This window comes from Castor canadensis, chromosome 6 (genome assembly GCF_047511655.1).
Source record: "Castor canadensis chromosome 6, mCasCan1.hap1v2, whole genome shotgun sequence".
NCBI lineage: Eukaryota > Metazoa > Chordata > Mammalia > Rodentia > Castoridae > Castor > Castor canadensis.
The window spans coordinates 40644031-40665473 of NC_133391.1; the positions used below are offsets into that span (position 1 = coordinate 40644031).

A 21443-nucleotide genomic window follows, 5' to 3' on the forward strand; every position below is an offset into this window, starting at 1 on the left:
CAAAAACTCACCTTGGAATTCATCACCTTTGTGAATTCCCAGCTCTAAGCTTTCACACAGCTCCCAACTGCTAGCTCCTTTCCAGCAGGTCCCAACAACTCCCCTACCTTCTTCACCCTTTGGGGGAAGTCACACCTCAAAGTCATTCAGGGGCAGCCATACACTGCTCCCAGTTACCTTTTCATGGGCCCACCTTTCAGAAAAGCTGTTAGTGATCATCTACTCAATCTCTCCATTGAACAAGGGAGAAACCAAGTCCAGCGAGGTGAAGGTGGTGTGTTTTGTCCTCCTAATTCGAAGGCGGTCCCTTCTTTGGTCCCTGCAGGGCCGTGCCTGGCAACAATTCTATCAACGTGCCATCTAAACATCACTCAACATCGAAGATCCCTCACAACCCTGGGATGCGGGCATGGCAGGGCTGCTCCCTGGCAGGCAATACAACTGCTCCAGACATACCAAGGCCTGACAAAGGTCAGGACCAGGATACAGGTTTCCAGATTCTTGGACACTGCGCATCCTATCTCGAGTGTATGGAGAAGATGGGCGAATTTGACCAAGCCAATTGCAGAGCGCCTGGTACAACTGGAGCTAATTGGCTGAGGCTCAATCAAACACCCTTTGCCCCTGTCGCGAGCCTAGAGGCTAAGGCCAAGGTGGGCCGCGTCCCGCGTTCACAGCGCCATACAAAGCCGCACCTCTGCGCAAGCGCAATGGCTCAGAGCGTGCATAGCCACGCCCCTCCGAATGCCGGCGGCCGTGCACACGCGTGGGCGTGTGTTTTGGAGCGCGCAGGCGCAGTGGTGTGGGGGCGTGGCGACGCGGCGCGCTCCTTTCCTCGCTGGTGTTGGCCCGGCTCGGCGGCGATTCAAATCCAGTAATGCGCGGAGCTGATTCCTCCTTGGCCTGACTCAGCGAAGCGGTCCTGCCGTTGAAAAGGGTGAGTGCAGTGCTGCTTGGTGGCACAGCTGAGGACGAGGACAAGCGAGACAACACCGGGCAAATTTGGAGGAGATGCCAACCACCTAGGCTGTGTGCGGGAGTAAGAAGGCGGGGCGAACCGGGCGCGGGAAACGGTCCGAAATTGGGGGGGGGGGTGCCAGCGTGTGATTGACGGGCTGGGAACCAATGGGAGGGGAAAGGGCTGGCCAACGAGGGTGGTCCCTTTAGTTCAACTAGAGAAGTTTGTAGGGGTGATAATAGCTAACAGGTGTCGGGGTCTTAAATTTGGCTCAGCTATTCTAATCGATTTTCAGTAGTTATTTTATCTAGTGGTCGCAACACTATAAATGCTACCCATCTCTTGTATAGAAGAGGAGAATGGCTTAGAGATACTAACTTAAAGATAGTGCTAGGATCCCAAACTTGGCAGTCTCACCCAGGGCCTGTACTTTTAGGTGCTCTGTTACACTGGCCCTTAGGAGCAGAGGAGGATCAGGGTCCAGTAAAGAGGACAGGGATGAATGTAACTGACCAGATGGCGGAGGTGTCATAAAAGTGGAAGTAAATATTAAGTAGATGGTTGGGTCCTACATCATGTGAAAACTGCAAGGATGGAGATAGGAGAGGAGAGGAGGCCCTAGCAAGGTGAGAATGGGTAGGACCGCTCAGGCCATCCCCCAGCCGTGGGAACCCAGCAGCTCTGAGCATGGTGTAGCCCTGATTAACAGGGGGTACAGAAAAGCTTTTCTCTTGGGAGACAAAGCATTTTAGGAGTACAATAATATTATAGCACTTGGTACATTGTTGTCTCTGGCTGCCATAGCAAAATACCATAGACTGGGTGGCTTAGACAGAAGAAATATATTTGCTAACAGTTCTAGAGCCTGGGAAGTTGAAGGTCAATTGCATGCCTGCTCTTGGTGAGGGCTCTTGATGGCTTGCACATGACCACCACCTTGGTGTGTCCTCACCTAGTGGAGAGATCTTTTTTTTTTTCCTTTCCTTATTAAGTCATCCATCCTATTGGAGTGGGATTCCACTCTTGTGACTTCATTTGATTTTTTTTTTACCTCCTAAATGCTTAATCTCCAAATACAGCCACATGGAGGTGGGGTTAGGCTGTCAACAGATGAATTTGGGTGAGGAGAACTCTTCAGTTCATAGCAATAGTTTATGGTCAGTAAGTAAATAAGGAGTGATAATTGAAGACTGAAGAAAGTGAACACATTCAGGACCAGTATGTATCTGAAGTGCTTTCACAAATCTTACCTTGCTTGATGAGCCTGTGATTTGCTGGGCTGGTGTGTGCTTAGCACGGGTGTGCCATTCTAATGACAACTTGAATGCGAGGTCATGGCTATACCCTACACAGCCAATCTGAAGCGATCTGAAAAGGTGACACCAGGTGTCCTTGCTGTGCTTAGGAGATTCACTGTTACATTTATCTAAACCACTCTTTTTTGACCGATACTGGCGTTTGAACTCAGGGCTTTGCACTTGCCAGTGAAACAGGTTAAGAGCAAACATAGGCAGTTAGGGTATGGCCCCTGGTGATAAATCAAGACTCATGCTCTCACTCTCTGTGAGAAAGCAACAGGTATGGAGACTCTCAAGGTTTCCATGGGAAAGTAACAGGCACAGTGACTACATGACACATGGCTCACTTCCTTGTGACTGGAACCCTTTCCATTGTCTGATGTGTGATCAGAGACCTACTAAGGCAAGACACACAAACAAATCATGCAGATGCCTGGTTGGCCCAAAAAGGCAATCTGAATGGTTGCCTGCCAATTGGGATAAGGGGCTTTGTCTGAGTTCCCTTCCCCTCAGCAATATAGGCCACTAGACAGAGACTAGCCAATGGCAGCCTGTCTTGGGACCTTTCCCAGTTGTGGGAACTCTGCTCTTTGCTCTTTCTCTCTCTCAGTAAACTTTTCTGCTTTGCTCACTCTTGTTGTCCATGATTTTCATTCTTTGAAACTGTAAGACAAAGACCCAGGGCTCAGACAGAACAAGTTGGTAACACTAGCAAGTGCTCTACCATCTGAGCCATGCCTCCAGTCTGTCTAAGTCACTCTTCGTTTTTTTTTAGTTTTTTTTTTTGGTGGTACTGGGGTTTGAACTCAGGGCCTCACACTTACTAGGTAGATACGCTACCACTTGAGCCACTCCACCAGCCCCTAAGTCACTCTTTAACTGTTACTAACCTGCGCTGATCCTGGAATAATGAGATCCCTAATTACCGCCCGCGGGGGAATTTCAAATTTTTTTCACATCCTTCTTCTCCTGGTGGGGAAGAAGAATCATGAACTACAGAGCTCGAGGATCGAGTGGGGCAGAGAGTCCAGCTCTTGGATCCATTCACGTGTTGAGTGAACTTGAGCAAGTCACTAAGCTTTTCAGAGTCTCCATTTGTTGGTCTGTAAAATAGAGCTGATAAATTTACTGACCACACGGTTGTGAGATTGTAGGAAAACAGTTTTAAACCATGAAAGAACTGGCCCATGGACTAGATATTTGAGTTATGGGATCCATCTCTGCCTAATGACTAGCTGGCTGCTTATTTCTTCACCAGAATTTTATTGAATGCCTGTGATGTATTCAAGCCCTTCATTCTGAGTCTTGGGACAAGGAAGTACAAGACAGACGGGGTTCCTCCTCTTATGCAGTTTGTATTCCCATGGGGGGAAAACAAAGTTAAAATAGTGTTAATGTTACAGGAAAGTCAGCAGAGTGTCTGGTGGGAGAAGAATTCAGGCAACACACACAAGTGCAATGAAAGTAATGACGGTTTTTTAGGAAAGGAATACACCTCCAGTAGACTGAAAATGGGTTGTCTCTAGAGTGAGAATGAGAATGACCATTATTTTTACCCTGGCACCAGTTTTTATTGAGGTAGACGAGGCTTGGAGCATTAAGTCCCTCCCTAGCAACAGCCCATGAACTAAAGTCACAGTTAAGGTCAGGAGGCTAGGGTAGGTCCACAGATTTATAACTTGTCAACTATTATTGGGTCCACTTGACCCCTAGGATATGTTTTTCAGGCCTGGGTCTTTTTTTGTTCATTCTTTGGTTTCAGGAACTGATGACTCACCCTAGGGTGGGTGACTCAAAAAACATCTTGTGACATCCCATGATCTTGGTGGGCTATTTTGATCTTAACAGGGGCTGTTAAGTGTTTTTCTCTAGGCAGTCTTGAAGAATCCTCCATTGTAAGTTTTCCTTGCATATTCCCATCACTAATGGCTCACTGCTACCATCAGGAGCAATGAAGAAATTAACGACAAGCTGGGTGTGATGGTGCACACCCTCAATCCCAGTTACTTGGAAGGAGGGTTTTGAGGTCAAGACCAGTCTGGAAAGTCAGTGAGACTTTTTTTTTTTCTTTTTTTCTCATTTTCAAAAGCAAAATACAAAAAAAAAGGGCTGGGGGCATAGCTCAACTGGTAGAGTATGAGGCCCTGGGTTCAGTACCCAGTACTGCTTCCCCCTCCCCAAAAGAAAGAAGAAAATAAAGACAGGGTGATGTGATAAGAGTGACTTAACACAGGGCAATGCATAGCATGAGTGTGGAGCGTGTGCCGCCATGATAGGGTGGCCAAGCAGTGGGAGAGGAAGTGAGCTGTGTCCTAAACACTGACTCATGATTTCCCAGGCAGGAAAATAGCAGTTGTAGGGCCCAAGGGATTAGGTCCCTAATCCCTGCCAGACATCCTGTAGGCTGACAAGTGATCTTTCTTAAAAGAGAGGTGAGGGGCAGGAAACACTGAGTTCAAACCCCAGTACCACCAAAAAAAAAAAAAAAAAAAAAAAGAGAGAGGTATTGCTAATCAGACTTTTGAGATTTGGAACTAAGAAACTCAAAAAGTTTTATTTTATTTTAGGTGGTATTGGGTTTGAACTCAGGGCCTTGCACTTGCTAGGCAGGTGCGCTACCATTTTAGCCAAACCTCCAGCCATTTTTGCTTTAGTTATTTTCTTAGATAGGGTCTCACGCTTTTTGCCTGGGCCAGCCTCAGTCCTTGATCTTCCCTCAGGACTGGTGGAGTGACTCTTACTTCTTAAGAAATTAAGAATGGAGAGGCCAAGCTCTGTGTCAGTAGCTCATACCTGTAATTCCAGCTACTCAGGTGGCAGAGATCAAGAAGTCAAGGCTCAAGACCAGCCTGGGCAAAATCATGAGACCCTACCTGAAAAATAACTAAAGCAAAAAGGGCTGGGGGCAAGGCTCAAGTGGTAGAGCTCCTGTCTGCTCAGCAAGCATGAGGCTCCGAGTTCAAATCCCAGTACCACCACAACAAACAAAAGGAATTGGGGAGGCCAGCCCAGGGTACATTTTGAGACCTTGTCTCAAAAAGAAAAAGAATTGGGATGATCTGGAAAAACCCAGAACACAGGTGGTTGGCCGGGTGGGGCTTCTTGCAGATGAGAACTGCATGCTAGCTGGGGTTTCAAGACAGCCTTCAAGAACTGTGCCAACAAGTAAGTGCCAGTATCGTTCTCCTGCTCTGTCAGGTGCCAGATGGAGCCACAAGCTTACTTCCTCAGATTACCCAGTTTCTGCTTACACAAAACTTCATATGGCCACTTCAGTCCCCTCTGCTGAGTAAAAATTCTTTTCACGCCAAGCACAGTGGCTCACACCTGTAATCCCAGCTATGAGGGAAGCATAGGGGTTTTCAGTAAACCTTCCTTTTTATTTATTCTAGTTATCTTTCTTTTTGGTGGTGCTGGGGGTTGAGCTCAGGGCCTAGGCAGGTGCACTTTTAGCAGTGCTGCTAGTTATGTCTTATAACCAGGTGAACTTGACTAAAGCAGAACTATATAGACCTGGGTTCACATTCCTGGTTTTCTTCTTTTCTTTTCCTTTTTTGTCTGTGTGTGGGAGATTGGATCCAGGGCCTCTTGCATGGCAGGCAAATGTTCTACCACTGAGCCGCATTCCAGTAGCAATTACCTTAATTTCTGCAAGTGTCGGTAGCCAACAGCTGTACCTGTATGCTGCTGTGCAGATGAAGTAAATGACAGAAGTAAAAGGGGATAGAGAATAACACGTAGCAGCTGCTCACCACTTGTTAGGGACCTTTCTTCTTCCCCTTCTTTCACGTTTGAGTGGTTTTTCAATAGGTCCTTTCCTCTCTCATTACTGAATTGTCCTAGTTTGTGTTTTTGTTTTGTTTTGTTTTTTGTTCTTCTTGTAGCGATCCCTCCACCTGGGAAGTCAAGTGGTAAAAGCACTTGCCTGGCAAGTGCAAGGCCCTGAGTTCAAATCCCAGTGCTGCCAAAAAAAAAAAAAGAAGGAATAAAGGGTTTGTCAAAACATGTCAGAGAAAAGTAATTTCAGAAGAGGAGAAAAAAAGATGACATAACCCTGAAGCAAGACCACGGCTGGTGAGGAACAGCAAATGCTGTAGCCTTGTTTGGGGAAGCTAGTGCAGCCGTGGCTTCTACAGGAGCCGTGCTCCCTCTCCCCCGTGTACCACGGTTTCACTGTAGACAGGCGCAGCACCTTTGAGTGCTGCCTGCGGAGGCTGGGAGGATAGTGTTGCAGGAGTCACCAGCCACAGCCTCCATCCCGGCGGTGGCTCTGGGCTTGGGGAAGGCTCTCAGCTGTCTGTAGAGACGTCGGAAAGGTATCCAGCAGCAGTGGAATAGCAGGAGGTGCGGGTTGAGACTTTCCTGGCCTGCATTCTGCTACAGCCATTTCTTTCCTGGGGGGATGGGATGGTAATGGGATTTGAACTCGGGGCTTTGCACTTGTTAGGCAGGTGCTCTACCCCTTGAGCCACACCTCAGTTGTTTTTGCTTTAGTTATTTTTTGGATAGGGTCTTACAGTTTTTATCTGGACTGGCCTGGACTATGATCCTCCTACCTATGCCTCCTGCAAAGCTGGGATTACAGGACTAAACCACCATATCTAGAGTTTTTGTTGAGATGTGGGCTCGTTAACTCCCTCCACCCCCTGGCTGGCCTTAAACCTCAATCCTCTCAGTCTCTGCCTTGTTTATAGTTGGGATTATAGGTGTGAGCCACTGCTCCTGGCCCCTGCTATATAGCCATTTCTAATGAACGTCGCCGGATGGATGGATTGTATAGTCTGCTTTGTCTTCGTGGATGTACAAAGGATGGCAAAAACATGGTCTCTGCTTGCCAAAAAGTGTGCAGCCCGAGAAGCAGTTCTGTGACAGTGTGGAGGCTGATCTTACACCTCTGTGGATCCCGTATGAGACCGAGCAGATTTCCTTATTTGTCTCCCTAGGACCATGGCTCATCACACCCAGGAGGATGGTGGCATCCATTTCCCTTTTCCCTTCCCGCCCTATTCCATCCAGAAGGAGTTCATGGCAGAGCTGTACCAGGTTCTGGAGACTGGCAAGATCGGGATATTTGAGAGCCCAACTGGCACGGTGAGTGGGCCGATGAGGCAGTGTGGACCAGAGTTGGAGACAGCCTCGGTTGTGTTTCCAGTTTGCCTGTGTGGAGACTGTCATGGTGTGGTGTTGGGCAAAGCAGTCTCTCAGCTTATCTTTTTGAGTAATGGTTATTTCCTATATTAAATTGTTAAAAACAGCCCCAAGGTCTGAGAAAAACTAGGCTAAAGGCAACTGAAATTTAAATGACAGTGCCAGCCTCCACCCATAACACTGACACTTCCCAGACTTCTCTGGCACAGAACTGCCTTGATGTTGAGGGACACAGAAACGACTCGACTTTATCACAGATTCAACATCCCATTTCAGTCTCCAGGTTCTAGCTCACACGTGTCAGAGGGAGGCAACCAGGGGCCCTATGTTTTCCTTCCTGGCCCAGAAGGAGGGAGAGAAATGTCTGTCAAGGGTGAGTGGGGCTGTCCCTGGCTTCTCTGCCACACTTGATGTACTGTGAGAGTGAAATGTTTGTTTCTCCAAGTAGGCTGCAGCCTCCTGCAGGATAAGGACTCAGAGTCCCTGTCACTTAGCAGAGCTTGGCAAGGTTGGCCTGTAACAACAGGATCTTTTTTTTTGGGGGGGGGGTGCTAGGATTTGAACTCAGGGCCACTTCTCCTTTCCTTCTCTCCTAAGCCCAGTCATTGTCTCTCCTTCGAAGTCTTTTGTTTTTGTGTAACCTTGTTTGCTACTTTGGTGCAATTTTCACGTTTTGGAAAAAAGTGTGGAAGCACAGTGTTGGCTCTGCCGTTTAACCTGAAGGCCCAGCCCCATCAGGTCTTTCAGTCCTGTCCCCTGTCCCCTTCCTCCCTTACATGTTGAAGTTGTAACAGTACCACAGCCTCATCTGTGTGTCCGCTCCCTGTGTGAACCTGCACCTGTGACTCAGGTATCTTTACATTCTGATATCTTCTGAGTCATACCTCAGTCTCCAGTGCCCTTGTACCTGCAGGAGATGGCTGTGCTGTCTCACCCCAACTGGAGTTTTGTTACCTGCTGGCCTCTGATCCCTGTTTACCCTTAGAGAGTCACCTGTTGAAGCCTTTCATGATTCCCCCAGGTGGAGCTGATGTCTCAACTTTGTGTACATTGTAGTCCTGGGAGCTCTCCCACCCGGAGGCTATGTGCACATGTCCTTCAGAGTCACCTTACATTTGTACATGTGGGTATTTTCTAGAGGGTTCTGCACCTCTGCATGCCCAGCCCCCCAAAACCTGTAGGTGTTGATGAGATGAATTTACTTATCCTGCCATAAGTAACTGTGTTCTGTAGCACAGTACTCCATGAAGTAACATTGCTCAAAGCCAGGCATTCTGTGAGTGCTTTACTAAGTTGACTTCATGACTAAGTTGACTTCATGACTCAGGTGAGCATTTGGATGGACAGCCCTTTGACAAGTTCCAGTCTGCTTCCCACCGTCCCCACCACCTTGGTCTTTTTGCAGTGCTGGGGATCTAACCAGGCCCTCGAGCATCCGAGACAAGCATTTTACCACTGAGCTACATCCCATCACTCTCAGTCTACAACTTTTGCGGCCTATTACTCATAAAAACATACGAGGCCCCGGTTACCCTTTAGTCTTTGTGTTTGAAGGCACGTGTGGTTGCTTTGGAAGACAACTTTGACCAGGTCCTTAGGAACATCCTCAGTTCCCTTTCAAGTGGAGGACAGGGGCTCTGTAGCCAGGCCTGGGGGCATTAACATTAGTGGCCAGTGTTATGGGAGATGGCTCGCCTGCCCCATTCAGTGACAGCCCAAGCCCCTGCTCCTCATCCACAAGCAGCATGGGTCTGCAGCCCCTAGCTTCTGCTCCTGGACCTCCACTATTTAGTGTCTGTCAGAGCTCAGCAGAGTGGTACACGGGGCCTCCTACAGCCGCGTGGTCTGTCTGCTCCTCAGAAGTTTGTCCAGACACAGGGACTTTCAAGATTTTGGTGAAAGCTGATAGGTTATTATTATTTCAGGATAATGGCAGTTTTATCATGATTAATAATATCAATCAAGTCGCTAACTCCAAGTGCTCCCTTGTTGTATGTTAGGTAGTCTTTGGCTCCTGCTGTAGGCGCTAACCTTCATGTGTATTAATGAATACAGTGCTCACACTAGCTCTGCCAGGAAGGTACCCCTATTATCAGCCCCATTTTTGCATAGATGGAAATGAGCTCTGAGAGGTCAGAGGAGCCAGGACACAACCCAGGCATGGCATCCAAAGCCTTCCTTACCCACAATGAACTCAACCCCTGGTCAGGTTCTAAAGCCTGCTCTGCAGACTTGGAGATGCCTCTGGTTAAGCAGGCTGGGCAAGCTGAGTGGACAGAAGGGCTTGGCTCCAGAGACTCTGCACCAACACCCTCTGCACCTGGAACAGCCTTGGGGCTCTGCAGTCACCTCTCCAGCAGAACAGTGGTAGTTTCTTCAGGTTCCATAATGGAAGCCCACAGCCTAGGAGCTTAAACCACAGAAATCTCTTGGTTGGAGATCTGAAACAAGCATGTCACCAGGGTTGGTCTCTCCTGAGGGCTCTCTCCTTGGCTAGTAATGCCACCTTCCTCCTGTGTCTCATCACACTGCACATGTCCACTTCTAAATTTCCCCTTTTTCTTAAGGGTCCCAGTTCTTACAAAGGATTGGGGCCTGCCCTGATAGCCTCTTGTTAACTAATTAAATCTACAGTGATCCTGTTTCCAAAAGGTCCCATCTAAGACACTGGAGTTAGGGCTTAAGCATAGCAGTTTTGAAGGGACACAGTTCAGCCCATAACAAGGACCCACAGGAGAAATTCTGACCTTGAAGTCAAGAATAGTGTTTGCCAGAGCAATTGGCTCACTTGTAAAAAAGAAAAAACAACTTAAAACACTAGGACTCACGGGGCTGATCGTGCTGTACCTGCATCTCCATTGCATTAAAGCTTAGGGCTTTTCCTTGCAAGTATGTGGGATTTCACGCGCTGCATCTTTTGGCCTTAATTCTTTCAGGGGGCTGTTTGTCTAATTTCTTATCATTGCCTAATGATGTTAGCTTGCAGTGTCTGTATATAATCTGATAAACCACTTTCTTTTCAGAACAGGGAACTATCAAATTAAAAAGAAGCTCTTTCCCACTTTTCAGGCCCAGTTTTTATTTCTTCCCTGTTCCCGTTTTCACTGGTTCCCTTGCTGTCCTTTCCTGAGTGATCTTACAGCATCCACTAATATTCAGCGCTGGAGCTCTTTTGAAGCCCTTATTAAAATTGAGAACAGTGGTTTAGGAAGCTTTGCTTTTTTGCCCTGTTTCTGATGATGCTTTTCTTCCTGTAGGGAAAGTCCTTAAGTCTCATCTGTGGGGCCCTTTCCTGGCTCCGTGACTTTGAACAGAAGAAACAGCAAGAAGAGGCACGTCTCCTTGAACCTGGAGCTGGCCCTTTGTGTGATGGGAGGGAGCTGTCCCTGCTGGCCTCATCTTCCTGCCAAGAGCCCCCTGACACTCCAAGGCCTGCAGGAGAACCCGACTGGGTCACCCAGTTCTTGCAGAAGAAAGAAGAAAGGGACCTAGTGGAGCGACTGAAGGTGGGCCATGGAGTGGCAGGGAGGGGCGTGATTATCTTGGGTAGATTCCAGCATTGGGTTATCCCATGTTTTTGCCTCTGGTGCCTCTTAGCCCTCTTTGGCTTGAGTGGATGCTGTGACCTCTTTGCTGTCTTTTCTGAAGGGATGCCAATAGGACTTCTTCATTTGGGGCTATGGGCCACCTGGCTTCCTTTGCATTACTCACCTGGGAAAAGAACCTGATTGTTGCCATTGGTAACATGGCTCAGTTGAGCAGAAAGTTTGGTTGTGTGGCTTGGGGAGGGAGGATGCAGACTGCCTGCCCTGAGTGGTGAATTGGGCCTGTAGAAGTGGGGGCTCAGGCCAAGGGCTGCCACAGCAGCCAGCTCTGTGAGAAAGGTCTGCGGGGACTTCCTATAGGAGTCTCCTTCATGGCTGCTTCGCCCTTTAGGAGGAGCAGGTGAGGAGGAGGAAGCGAGAGGAGCGCCTGCAGCAGATCCGCCATGATGTGCGGCTCAAGTACACAGCCAAGCGCCTGGTGAGTGTGTCTGGAGGGCCATTCTCCTGTCTGGCAGGTGGCACTGCCTGAAGACTGGGTGAGTGGTCCCCCACTCTGTGACCCTTGCTACTGTCTCCTCACCCAGTAGCCAGGCAGCTTAAGTGGTGAAGGCCCTGGGCCTGGAGTGGATTCCTCCTCCAGTCAGGGCCTGTGTTACTGGGGTTATGTGGGGGTCCTTGGCGACATCTACACTAGAGGCCACCTCTGTTCAGGAGTCAGCTGGGTGTCCCAGGGCCAAGACCTTTTCCTCTTTCCACCTCCTACCCAGAGACAGGAAGAGGAAACTGAGAGTCTCCTGCGCCTTAGCAGAGAGATTCTGGCTGCTGGATCAGGAGTGGAGCATCTGGAACAGCTGGAATCTGGGGAGGAGGAGCTGGTCCTGGCCGAATATGAGAGTGATGAGGAGAAGAGGGTGGCAAATGGGTGAGCTGGCCCATATCCCCTGAGCACCTGATGTGAGGGCCTGATGGCTACTGCCCCCTTTCTCTGAGCCACAGTCCTTCTTATGGTTCACAAACACTGGTGACGAGATGGCCAGCCTTACTCTGCCAGTCCCTGGACTCCTGCATGTTGATTCAGTTTTCCCTACAGCAGCTCGGCGATGGCAGTCATGAAGGCTGCAGTCCAGCCAGGTGCTGTGCCTCAGCCAAGGCCAGCCAGCTTGCCTGATTCTAGATCCTGGACTCTCAAATGCCAAACCTCACTGTTCATGACCCAAACCGTCAAGGAGTCCCTGGCCTCAGCTTTCCTGTTGCCTTAAGGCTTCTGTTGGTCCAGATTGTAGGTTTCAATTGAATGAGCTTCACCTCTGGCTATACCAGAGAACCCCAAAGAGAGTGACTAGGCCACTTCTGGGTCACACCCTGTCTTCCCAGAATATAACTCCAAGGACTGAAAGCCTGCATGGACTCGTGAAGCATGAAGTCAGTCCCTTATAGTCCATGTGATAGGCACCTTCTGACTTCACCTGCAGACAGACACTAGACTTTTTTTTTTTGCAGTGCTGCGGTGGAACCCAGGGCCTTGCACATATTAGGCAAGCACTCTACCAGTAGGGAGCTACATCCCCAGACCTTGGAGGTTTTTTTTGAGGCAGGCTGTGTAGCCTAGGCTGGCCTTGAACTCACTGTCCTGTTTCCTCTACCTCCTCAGGGCTGAGATTGCAGGTGTGAGCCACCACACTGCCTGCCCTGATTTCTTAAAAGTGCCAGGCCTCCCCTGTTCTGTCTGAGGATTTGCAGATGCTCTTTGCCTCCTTGAAGGCTCAGCTTGTTTGTTGTCTCAGTGGCCTTGAGTGTCAGCCCCTTGCTGTTTCTCTCAGAGACCTGCACGTGTTTTGAGTTTGCTGGCTTATCCTCCTCTTCATCACTGAGCTGTGAGCTGCTCCACAATGGGAGCCATTAGTATTTTAAATTTTTATTCCCAGCACTGAGGGCATGATTGGTGTGCTCAGGGCAAGCTAGTTGACTTGAAGAGTAGTCACTAGCTAGGTTCAGTCTGTGATACACTTCCACCTGAGAGTTTCAGAAATGCCAAGATGTCAGGGATCTGTAGATGGCATACAGTGGGGCTGTGGCCTTCATTAACCCACATACAAAGTTAGTGTGCTGGAGCATTTTACTGGTAGGAGAGGGCTGTGATTTTTGCAGGAAGCCTGTGACCACTTCCCTGTCCCCACAGAGAATGTTTCAGAACTCCCAAGATAGTAGCTGACTCCCAGTTGGGTTCAGCGTTTGGCTGTTTAACCTCCATTCCTCCAAGTGACAGCCAAAGTCATGAGTTTAGCCTGCGAGCCCCTGAACTGCCGAGGAGAACTGGTGAGGGTATTCTGGTTTCTCCTGTTTCTGCTCGAAACTTTCTAGAAGCAAATATTGGGCCACATTTGTATAGATTTCTCCCTCACAAGCATTTTTCATCCTCCGAAAGGTGTCTCTGCCCTTTCCTCCTCACGAAGGCCCCTCCTAGGCTGGGTGAGGGAAGGAGGATGGTGTGTGTCTGGCAGTGGGGAAGCAGGTACTGGGGCTATGCTTGAGCACAGAGGTCAGAACTGGGATAAGAAGGACACCCTGGCCCTGCCTGAGGACAGTGAAAGGGTCACAAGTGCTCCATAAACCCTTCCCACCTGCCTCCTAGGTGACTTCTCTAGAGTCCCTTGGGGACAAGGTAAAGAACTTGGGTAGCAAGTGCATTAATCCTACAGCTTAGCTTCCCTGACACCCTGGTATTTCTGGAGAGACAGGAGCCTCTCTGGACACAACAAAAACACAAAATTTTTGTTCTTCATTTCTTCACATATCCAGCCTCTCACCTAGCTTCTACTGGCCTTGTCCAGATTGTGATAAATGATTTAAATCCAAGCCTTTCTGACTGGGATGTGTCTCCACTGGTAGATCACCTGCCTAGCAAGCATGGGGCCCTGAGTTCAAACTCCGGTACTGCCAAAAAAAAAAAAAAAAATTCAGGTCTCTGAGACGAAACTGACAACAATTCTTTACTCTTAGGCCAGATCCTGAAATTAACCTTCCTAATAGCCCAAGGTAATTAATTTCATTAGAAAATTGAATCTCAAGGTGAACAAGAAATTTTCCTCTTCCATGTGATCTCTAGCAGGTATTGAATATCTGTAAGGAGCCTCCCAACCCAGTGGGTGCCAGTGGGTCATCATTCAGTGCTGGGAAGTCTTCTCCAGGCAGTGTCTTCTTGGGGCAGTCAAGGTCCCAAGAAGACTTTGGTGACAGCATTTCTCATTCCGTCAGGCAGCAGCTTCACTCAGGAAATGAGTTTGAGCTCCTGCTGCTACCAGGCTTGCTCTGGCAGATCAAGACAGGCCCAGGTTCTGCACTACCACAGGCAGAGCAGGAGTAGGCGACACTGAGTGGCGTGGTGTCACAGCAAGGCAGTGCTGATTATGGTGAGGGAAGGAAGGAGGGAGCGTTCCCGGCCCAAAGAACGGCTTTGCCAGGACCTGAGGTAGCAGCAGCGTTCTCTTGGGTGTTCAGTGTGCTGCACGGTGATCTGACGGAGAAGCCTGTGATGACTGCCAGAGTCAGACATCGAGTCCAGGTTTTCAGCTTGCAATGTGGGGACCCTGTACCCCTTCTTCTTTGTAGGTTCTACAGGCAATGGAGGCCTGGACTTGAGCCTGCCTGGGGTGTCCTAAATGAGCAAGGCTTTGGCAGAGCCTCGTTGCTGGGATGTGTCTCTGTTGCCTTTTGGGCTCAGAGCTCAGCCCTCAGCCATGTCAGCTTCTGGGGAAAGAGACTTCATCTTGCTTACTGGCAAGTGTCCAGAGCTCATCACCGCTGCTCAGTAGGTATACTTTGGTAGACCTGAGCTTGCTGGGGAAAGACTATTTTCTCTGTGTTCCCTGTCTCTCACACACACAGAGTGGATGAGGACGAGGATGACCTGGAGGAAGAACATATAACTAAGGTAAGATACGTTTTTGTGTGCAAGGGCCTCCATCCAGCATTCTCCACCTCTGACAGGAATGAGTCATTCCAGCTGTGTCTTAGCCTCATGTTGGTGAAAAGCTTCCAACTCATGGGCCCTGTGAGTCCCAGACCTGGAGCATGGTCTTTCGTTGTTTGCTTGTCAGGCGGTGGGAGGCCTCTGTCCTAGGAGCAAGGCCTGGGTTGTTCCCGTGGCATTGGCGGGCAGCTCAGGGTTTCTGTCTCCAGTGGGCAGTGGTGGAAGGTGAAGGAAGGACATCTTGCTTGTATTTTCATTTGTGTGTAGCTCAGCATGTGGTTCGGCCATGTCTCAGATTTAAAAATACATGGTTTCATTCAAGACTTCTGTTTTCTGTTGAAAACAGGTGTCTTCTCTCATTTTTTGTCTTTTCTTCTCACTCTGCTGAATCCCAGAGTGGAGAGTATCCAGCTCAGCCTCTGCCTCCCCCTTCAGGGGGATGTATAGGGAGTGACCCTCCCCAAATGTCCCAGAAGTTTGGGGGTCTTTGCCACATTAAGAGTCAGCACTCAGGGGAGGCTTGTCTCCTGAGATCATGGAGCCCTCTGACACAGTTGGACTGGGTGTGCCTGGGTGGGGTTGTCACATCTTATGTCCTCTCTTGAACTTGTAGAGCTGCAGGAGGCTTGGGTAGTTCAGGCCCCCATCAGGTGTGAGCTGCCATGGGTTGACAGTATCTCAGGTGTGCATTTGCAGCCACCCTTCTGCTCCCACAGGCCCTGAGGCCATGTCACACCTTGATGTAGGGATGTTAGAGTCCCCTCTTTGATGTCCCCTTCTTTTCCTGTGACCAGATTTACTACTGCAGCCGGACACACTCGCAGCTGGCCCAGTTTGTGCATGAAGTACAGAAGAGCCCTTTTGGCAAGGAAACCCGACTTGTCTCCCTGGGCTCCCGGCAGGTAAGTAGAGGCAGAGTGTTCCAGCCCAAGTTGTCCTGCTCCTTCCTTGTGCCTTTGTCTCTTGGTCCAGGAGTAGAAGGATGTTGGGGCCAAGGCAGGCTGAGTGGCAGCCCCTTCCCTGGCCTCCCCGCTCCTTGGAAGGAGAGAGGCAGGATGGGTAAGTCAGTGGGGTGTTTGCCTGTCAGTTAGCACCATTTCTCCCTCCTCTTCTCTATCTTCCCCTCTTCTTTCTCCTGTTCTTCCTCCTTCTGACTGATTTCTTTATTTCAAAAAGACACTTGTCAGTATTCAGTATCAAAACAGTTGCACTGTTGGTTTTTTTTTCCTCTCAGCTGGCTCTAAAGAGACCACAGCCAAGATGAAGATCTTTTAAGCCAATAAGCTACAAGATGTCACATTTCACAGGCCTCGTAGGAGCATCACCTAGAAGTGGGATTGTGTGAAGAGAGAAGCTTCAAAAGATGGGCACAGTGCCAACTCACACACTAGAAAATTCTCACAGCCAGACAGTGTGGCCAGGACACCCTAATCCAAAGAAACAGTTGAAAGTAAAATGCAGTTTTAAGACATTTCATACTTTATCTATTGGAGATTCTCCAGCACTGACTGATAGAGGAGCACAGAGAGGTCACACTGTTGGAAACAGCAGCTTCAGATCTGGAGAAGGGTAGTAAGATGGTTAAACCAGGAACAAACCTAGTTTCCTGTCTTTCAGGGAGGCAGAAGAGCCATGTAGAGGTCACTTCAACATTAAGGGCACCTGATCCATTCTGAGAGCTGCTGGAAAGGGTGTAGAGATGGGACCAGAATTTGTTCCCAGGGCTGGGGAATGAGGTTAATGGTAGAGCGCTCACCTAACATGTACAAAGGCCAGCACCGTTTCTTTGCCTCTTTCTTTCTCTTGTCTTGTAGAACCTCTGTGTGAATGAAGAGGTGAAAAACCTGGGTTCTGTGCAGCTTATCAACGACCGCTGTAGAGACATGCAGAGAAACAAACATGGTAGTCCCTGGGACCGTGCATGGCCTTGGGCAGTGCTGGGGAGCAGGGCTTGGGACCAGGGACAGAGGTAAAGACTAAGTGTCATAAGGGAAATAACAGCAGAGCAGATTCTGGTTCCCTCCTAAGGTCCCTCCTTGAGAAAGAGTGTTCTTGCATCCTGGGTCAGGGTCAGTCCTAGGCCCTGCCTTGGAGAGAATTTTATAGAGAGAATAAAGTCCCAGAATGTTCTGGTCTTTGCTCTCTGACACCTGTACCACCACAGAGAAGAGCAGAGCTGAGGAGAACAAGCCAAAGAGGAGGAGGCAGGAGAGCCGGGCCGCCTGCCCCTTCTACAACCATGAGCAGATGCAGCTCCTCCGGGACGAGATCCTGGTGGAGGTGAAGGACATGGAGCAGCTCGTCACTCTGGGCAAGGAAGCTCGGGCCTGCCCCTACTACGGAAGCCGGTTTGCCATCCCTGCAGCCCAGGTGAGGACTCCCACCCAGCGGCTGGAGGGGGTAGCTCTTAGCTCTGACTGGGGCCCTGGACGAGGGGAGTCCTGTTCCCCTTTAATTTGGGAGGATGCCAAGAGCCTCACTGCATACTGATGGCACATCGCCATCTGTCCTGGAATGTAGAGTCGGAGGAGGCCCAGGGATCCTTGGTGGCTCTGTACAGCCATTGGCATTACTGGGGGCCAGCAGGTAGGAGCTGGGGAAGAGTGCCTTCCTTGGAGAACCACAGAACACAAGCAGTTCTAAGTGGCTTTTCAGAATGTCAGCCCCACTGTATTTGCCTACCTGCTGCATGTGACAATACTGTCATGTTAGATCTGCCACATCTTTAAATAGAGAGGAGATTGCTCATTTGACGGGTCAAAGACGGTATCTTCTTGTTGTGTTGCGATTGAACTGTTTTCTTGCTCCTTCTCCATTTGAGTGACTGTAGAAACAGGACTTCTTTCATTTGTGTTCAACGTAGTCGGGAAGGTTTCAGTAGTCTTCAGAAAGGGAAGAGGTCTCTTGTTAGCGGTCACGTCACACACGTAAAGTGCTCACCTCCATACGCCCTGCACTGTGGGTCACAGAAACTGAATCATGCTCCCCTCCCCACAGCCCTGGTGCCAGTTCTCTGGCTTGTTTGCCACAGAGTTAGTGCTGTGGCCCTTTATGTAGACATATAAAAAGAAGGCCTGAAATTGTCGTGCTCCTAGTGTCTTAAAGCACTGTCGCCTCGTTTTTGCCTTTATGGTGTCCCACTGAAATAGCCTTACTCTCCAGTTCCAGACACTGGGTCCAGAAAAGTGAACTGATTTCTCACTGCATGTGAGTGACAGCGCCCATGGCAGAACCTGGCTTTCAGCTTCCAGTCTTCTGAATGTTCATGCTACCTATCAGAATTCTCCTTAACTGGGAACTCTTCATAACATGCACCTAAACATTTACAGAGTGCTTTGTTTTTGTCCTTCCACCTCCCACTCCTCAGTCTTAACTGAGATACAGCTATTCAAGCCCACTTGGCAGATAAGGAATCCGAGGATCCGAGAGGTTAAATAGTTTTTCCAGAGTCACATATCTGGGAAGAAGCAACTCCAGGGCCAGAAGCTAGGGCTGCTTTCTGGTACACCAGAGGTTTTCAGTGTTTTGAGGAACCCTGGAGGCTTCAGGGGTACTAGGTCCCCACTGCAGGGGCTCTACTCTCCCCTCCTGGGGTCTCTTTTGGAGGTGGGTCAGCTCCAGTTTAGTTTCATACTTGACATCCACCTAAAACTTCTGAGGAAAGGTTTGCTGCCACAAGCACAGGACTGTGCCATTGCACCCTGGCTTGAACATCCTTACACGTGACCCAGGCAGGAAGTGAAGCAGCTCACACTCAGGACTTAGGTGGGCTGGGTAGGCTCACTGCAGGACGAGCTCCCATGCCTCATCCCACCTCTCCCCACAGCTGGTGGTGCTGCCCTATCCAATGCTGCTGCACGCAGCTACCCGGCAGGCTGCAGGCATCCAGCTGCAGGGCCAGGTGGTAATCATCGATGAGGCGCACAACCTGATCGACGCCATCACAGGCATGCACAGCGCAGAGGTCAGCGGGTCCCAGGTGGGTCGGCCTCTCCCTCTCTTGGGCTCGCTGTGGGGTAGAGGCACATAGGGCATTCCTCTCAATACATGGGCCTGGAATTCCCCTGGAAATGGACTTGGCAGAGGGGGCGCTGGGCCCAGGTGCCGGCCTCGCCAGGCCCACTGGCTTTCTAGCATGTGTTAGAACTCTGGGGACCCAGCCCAGCCCAGCCAGCAATGTGACTTCTCTCCCCACTCTTCACCCACCTATGCCCTCCCAAGTCCCCAGCCCAGGAAGGGAAGCAGGAGTCTCCTGTGCGGGCGGGACCTGGTTACTGATGCGGCTTTGAGGGGATTTAACGCAAGAGTACTCACGGTCTGGTACCCTGCACTGGAAGAGATAGCTCTGCTCTTCACACTGACCCTACAGTGGGGGCTGGATCGGGAACCTGGAGATTCAGAGAGGGTCTACAGTGTGCCCAGGATCCACATTGCATGAGCGGGGAGCCAGAATCCGACCACTGATTTCTGCCTGTGAAGCCCGCACAGCATCTGCCGCCCCCTGACCAGTGCCTGGGTTTCCTAAGTCAAGATGTGATGGTTACAGGGAACATCACACTTAGTAGACAACAAGTTCTCCCCGGCACGGTGAAAACTAACAGGGAGACACATTACCTGAGAGCTTCGGCCTCCTGCTTTGCCTAAGCTCAAAGCAGACACCTGAGCAGCACGTCCTTCCCCTCTCAGACCCCAGCAGACTGAGGACCACTGCGTCCCGGGCCTTTGTCTGTGCCTAGCCTCCTTCCTGTCACGTAGTCTGAGGTTTTACTGCACAGCCCTCGGCCATTTGCCAGGAGCCTGGACTGCCTTCACGCCACTGTGTTTTCTCTCTCCAGCTCTGCCAGGCCCATTCCCAGTTGCTCCAGTATATGGAAAGATACGGGTGAGACACTACCGCCTGAGGTGGAAGGCACAGCCCTGCTCAGCCTCAGAAGCCCCTAAGTCCTCCGGGAGGACACACTTGGGTTATCATCACTGGCCCGAGATCAGAGTTGTGGATCAACTTGATGTCAGGTCTTGGGTCCATCGTTGTGTGTCCCCCATAAGCCCCCATAAGCTGTTCTGTTTGGGACAGAACAGCTGGCTCTGAGGGCCTTGGTCCTTGGCTAGCCTGGTTTTTCTGGGGGAGGATTTATAGCTAATGGCTCAGTTTGAGAGGGAGCAGACAGAAAGACCTCGGCTAGGGGCAGGTAGAGGGAAGCTGCTGTTGGTGCCTCAGCACTTGACCTCTGGTGGTTTCTCCTCAGGAAGCGTTTGAAAGCCAAGAACCTGATGTACATCAAGCAGATCCTGTACTTGCTGGAGAAGTTTGTGGCTGTCCTGGGTGGTAGGAGAGCACTGTCCCCATCTGGGCTTACCAGTCATGTTCCTTGGGTGCCGTCAGGGGACCTAGATCTTCCATGTTCTTAAGAATTATCTGATGGAAGCAGGGAGGGATAAAGGAGAATGATGGAGGCGGTGAATTCAACTGTGATACATTGTAAGAACTTTGGTAAATGTCACAATGTATCCCCAAAATTACAGGGAAGAAAAGGAGAAAAAAATGATCTTGATAGGATTTAGAGAATTTTCGTTCATCTTAGCTCAGTTGAGTTGTCTGACCTTAAGTTTGTTTTTGGAATCCAGTTCATTTGCCCATATTCTCTGTCCTTTAATTATACCAGACCCTACTCCCTGAGTGTAATAATGATGCATTGTAAGGTAAAACCACAACGGTTTGTGACATAGTTACAGTCCAGCGCCATTTTCAGAGTCTCTGTGAGGAGAGCGGCCCAGGTGTCTTAATCTTCATTTATGCATGAGTGACTAAAAAATCTCTGGCTCCAGCACCCATGCCTCTTGTGTTCTGTGCGTGGACCCTTTAGCATATGCAGTGCCTCTAAAGTCCTCTAGAAGCTGGAGTTCCAGAAAGCCAGTGGGATCCTCTGGAGGGTTCTCGTTGCATGTTGGTGCCCCTGATGTCCATCTCTGCCTTTGCCACTGCACTGTGTGACTCAGGGCAGCTCCCATACACAGTTGGGTGGCTGTTTTGGCCTGACCTCCTAGAGGAGGTGTAAAAAGAATGAAATTGGGTTCCAGGGTGCAAACAGGTGAGCCAGATCTGGAACCTCCTCCCTTTCAGTGGGTTCTTTGTGTGCTATAAATGAATGAAAACCTGTTCAAGTACAGGTGCACTTCTCAGTTGATGAGGACAGTGTAGACTGTGAGGATATGGAAGAGGGGGGGAGTTCCACCACCCTAACCTGTTTGAATTACCTTTTTTAGGGAACATTAGGCAAAATCCCAACACACAGAGCCTCTCGCAGACAGGTGAGGGGGTTGCTGTTGAGGTACAGAGTGACCCGGGCCACTTCTGGGCTTCATTCTGGGACTGAAAGCCAAGGACTTCGGGGCACAGCTCCCAAGGCCTTTCATTTGTGTGCTCTTAGGGGCGGAACTGAAGACCATCAACGACTTCCTCTTTCAAAGCCAGGTGGACAACATCAACCTGTTCAAGGTAGAGGCTGACACTCTCTGATGTTAGT

The 21443-nt window shown here is 49.8% G+C and overlaps 1 protein-coding gene across 4 annotated transcripts in view; it reads left to right on the forward strand.

Moving 5' to 3' along the window:
- The first annotated feature begins 802 nt into the window (after nt 1-802).
- Nucleotides 803-21443, forward strand: part of Ddx11 (DEAD/H-box helicase 11) — a 29981-nt gene continuing 9340 nt past the window's right edge. For 3 of the 4 annotated variants that reach the window (XM_074076304.1, XM_074076306.1, XM_074076307.1), the window contains exons 1-14: nt 803-937; nt 7200-7347; nt 10662-10910; nt 11341-11427; nt 11717-11871; nt 14835-14880; nt 15714-15821; nt 16734-16821; nt 17084-17289; nt 18746-18898; nt 19755-19801; nt 20166-20245; nt 21184-21228; nt 21348-21415. In XM_074076304.1, the coding sequence (XP_073932405.1) occupies nt 7204-7347; nt 10662-10910; nt 11341-11427; nt 11717-11871; nt 14835-14880; nt 15714-15821; nt 16734-16821; nt 17084-17289; nt 18746-18898; nt 19755-19801; nt 20166-20245; nt 21184-21228; nt 21348-21415 (1476 nt within the window). In that variant the 5' untranslated portion in view covers nt 803-937; nt 7200-7203. Of the gene's footprint in view, nt 938-958; nt 1040-7199; nt 7348-10661; nt 10911-11340; nt 11428-11716; nt 11872-14834; nt 14881-15713; nt 15822-16733; nt 16822-17083; nt 17290-18745; nt 18899-19754; nt 19802-20165; nt 20246-21183; nt 21229-21347; nt 21416-21443 lie in introns of those variants that run through there. The other variant, XM_074076305.1, reaches the window with a different exon arrangement.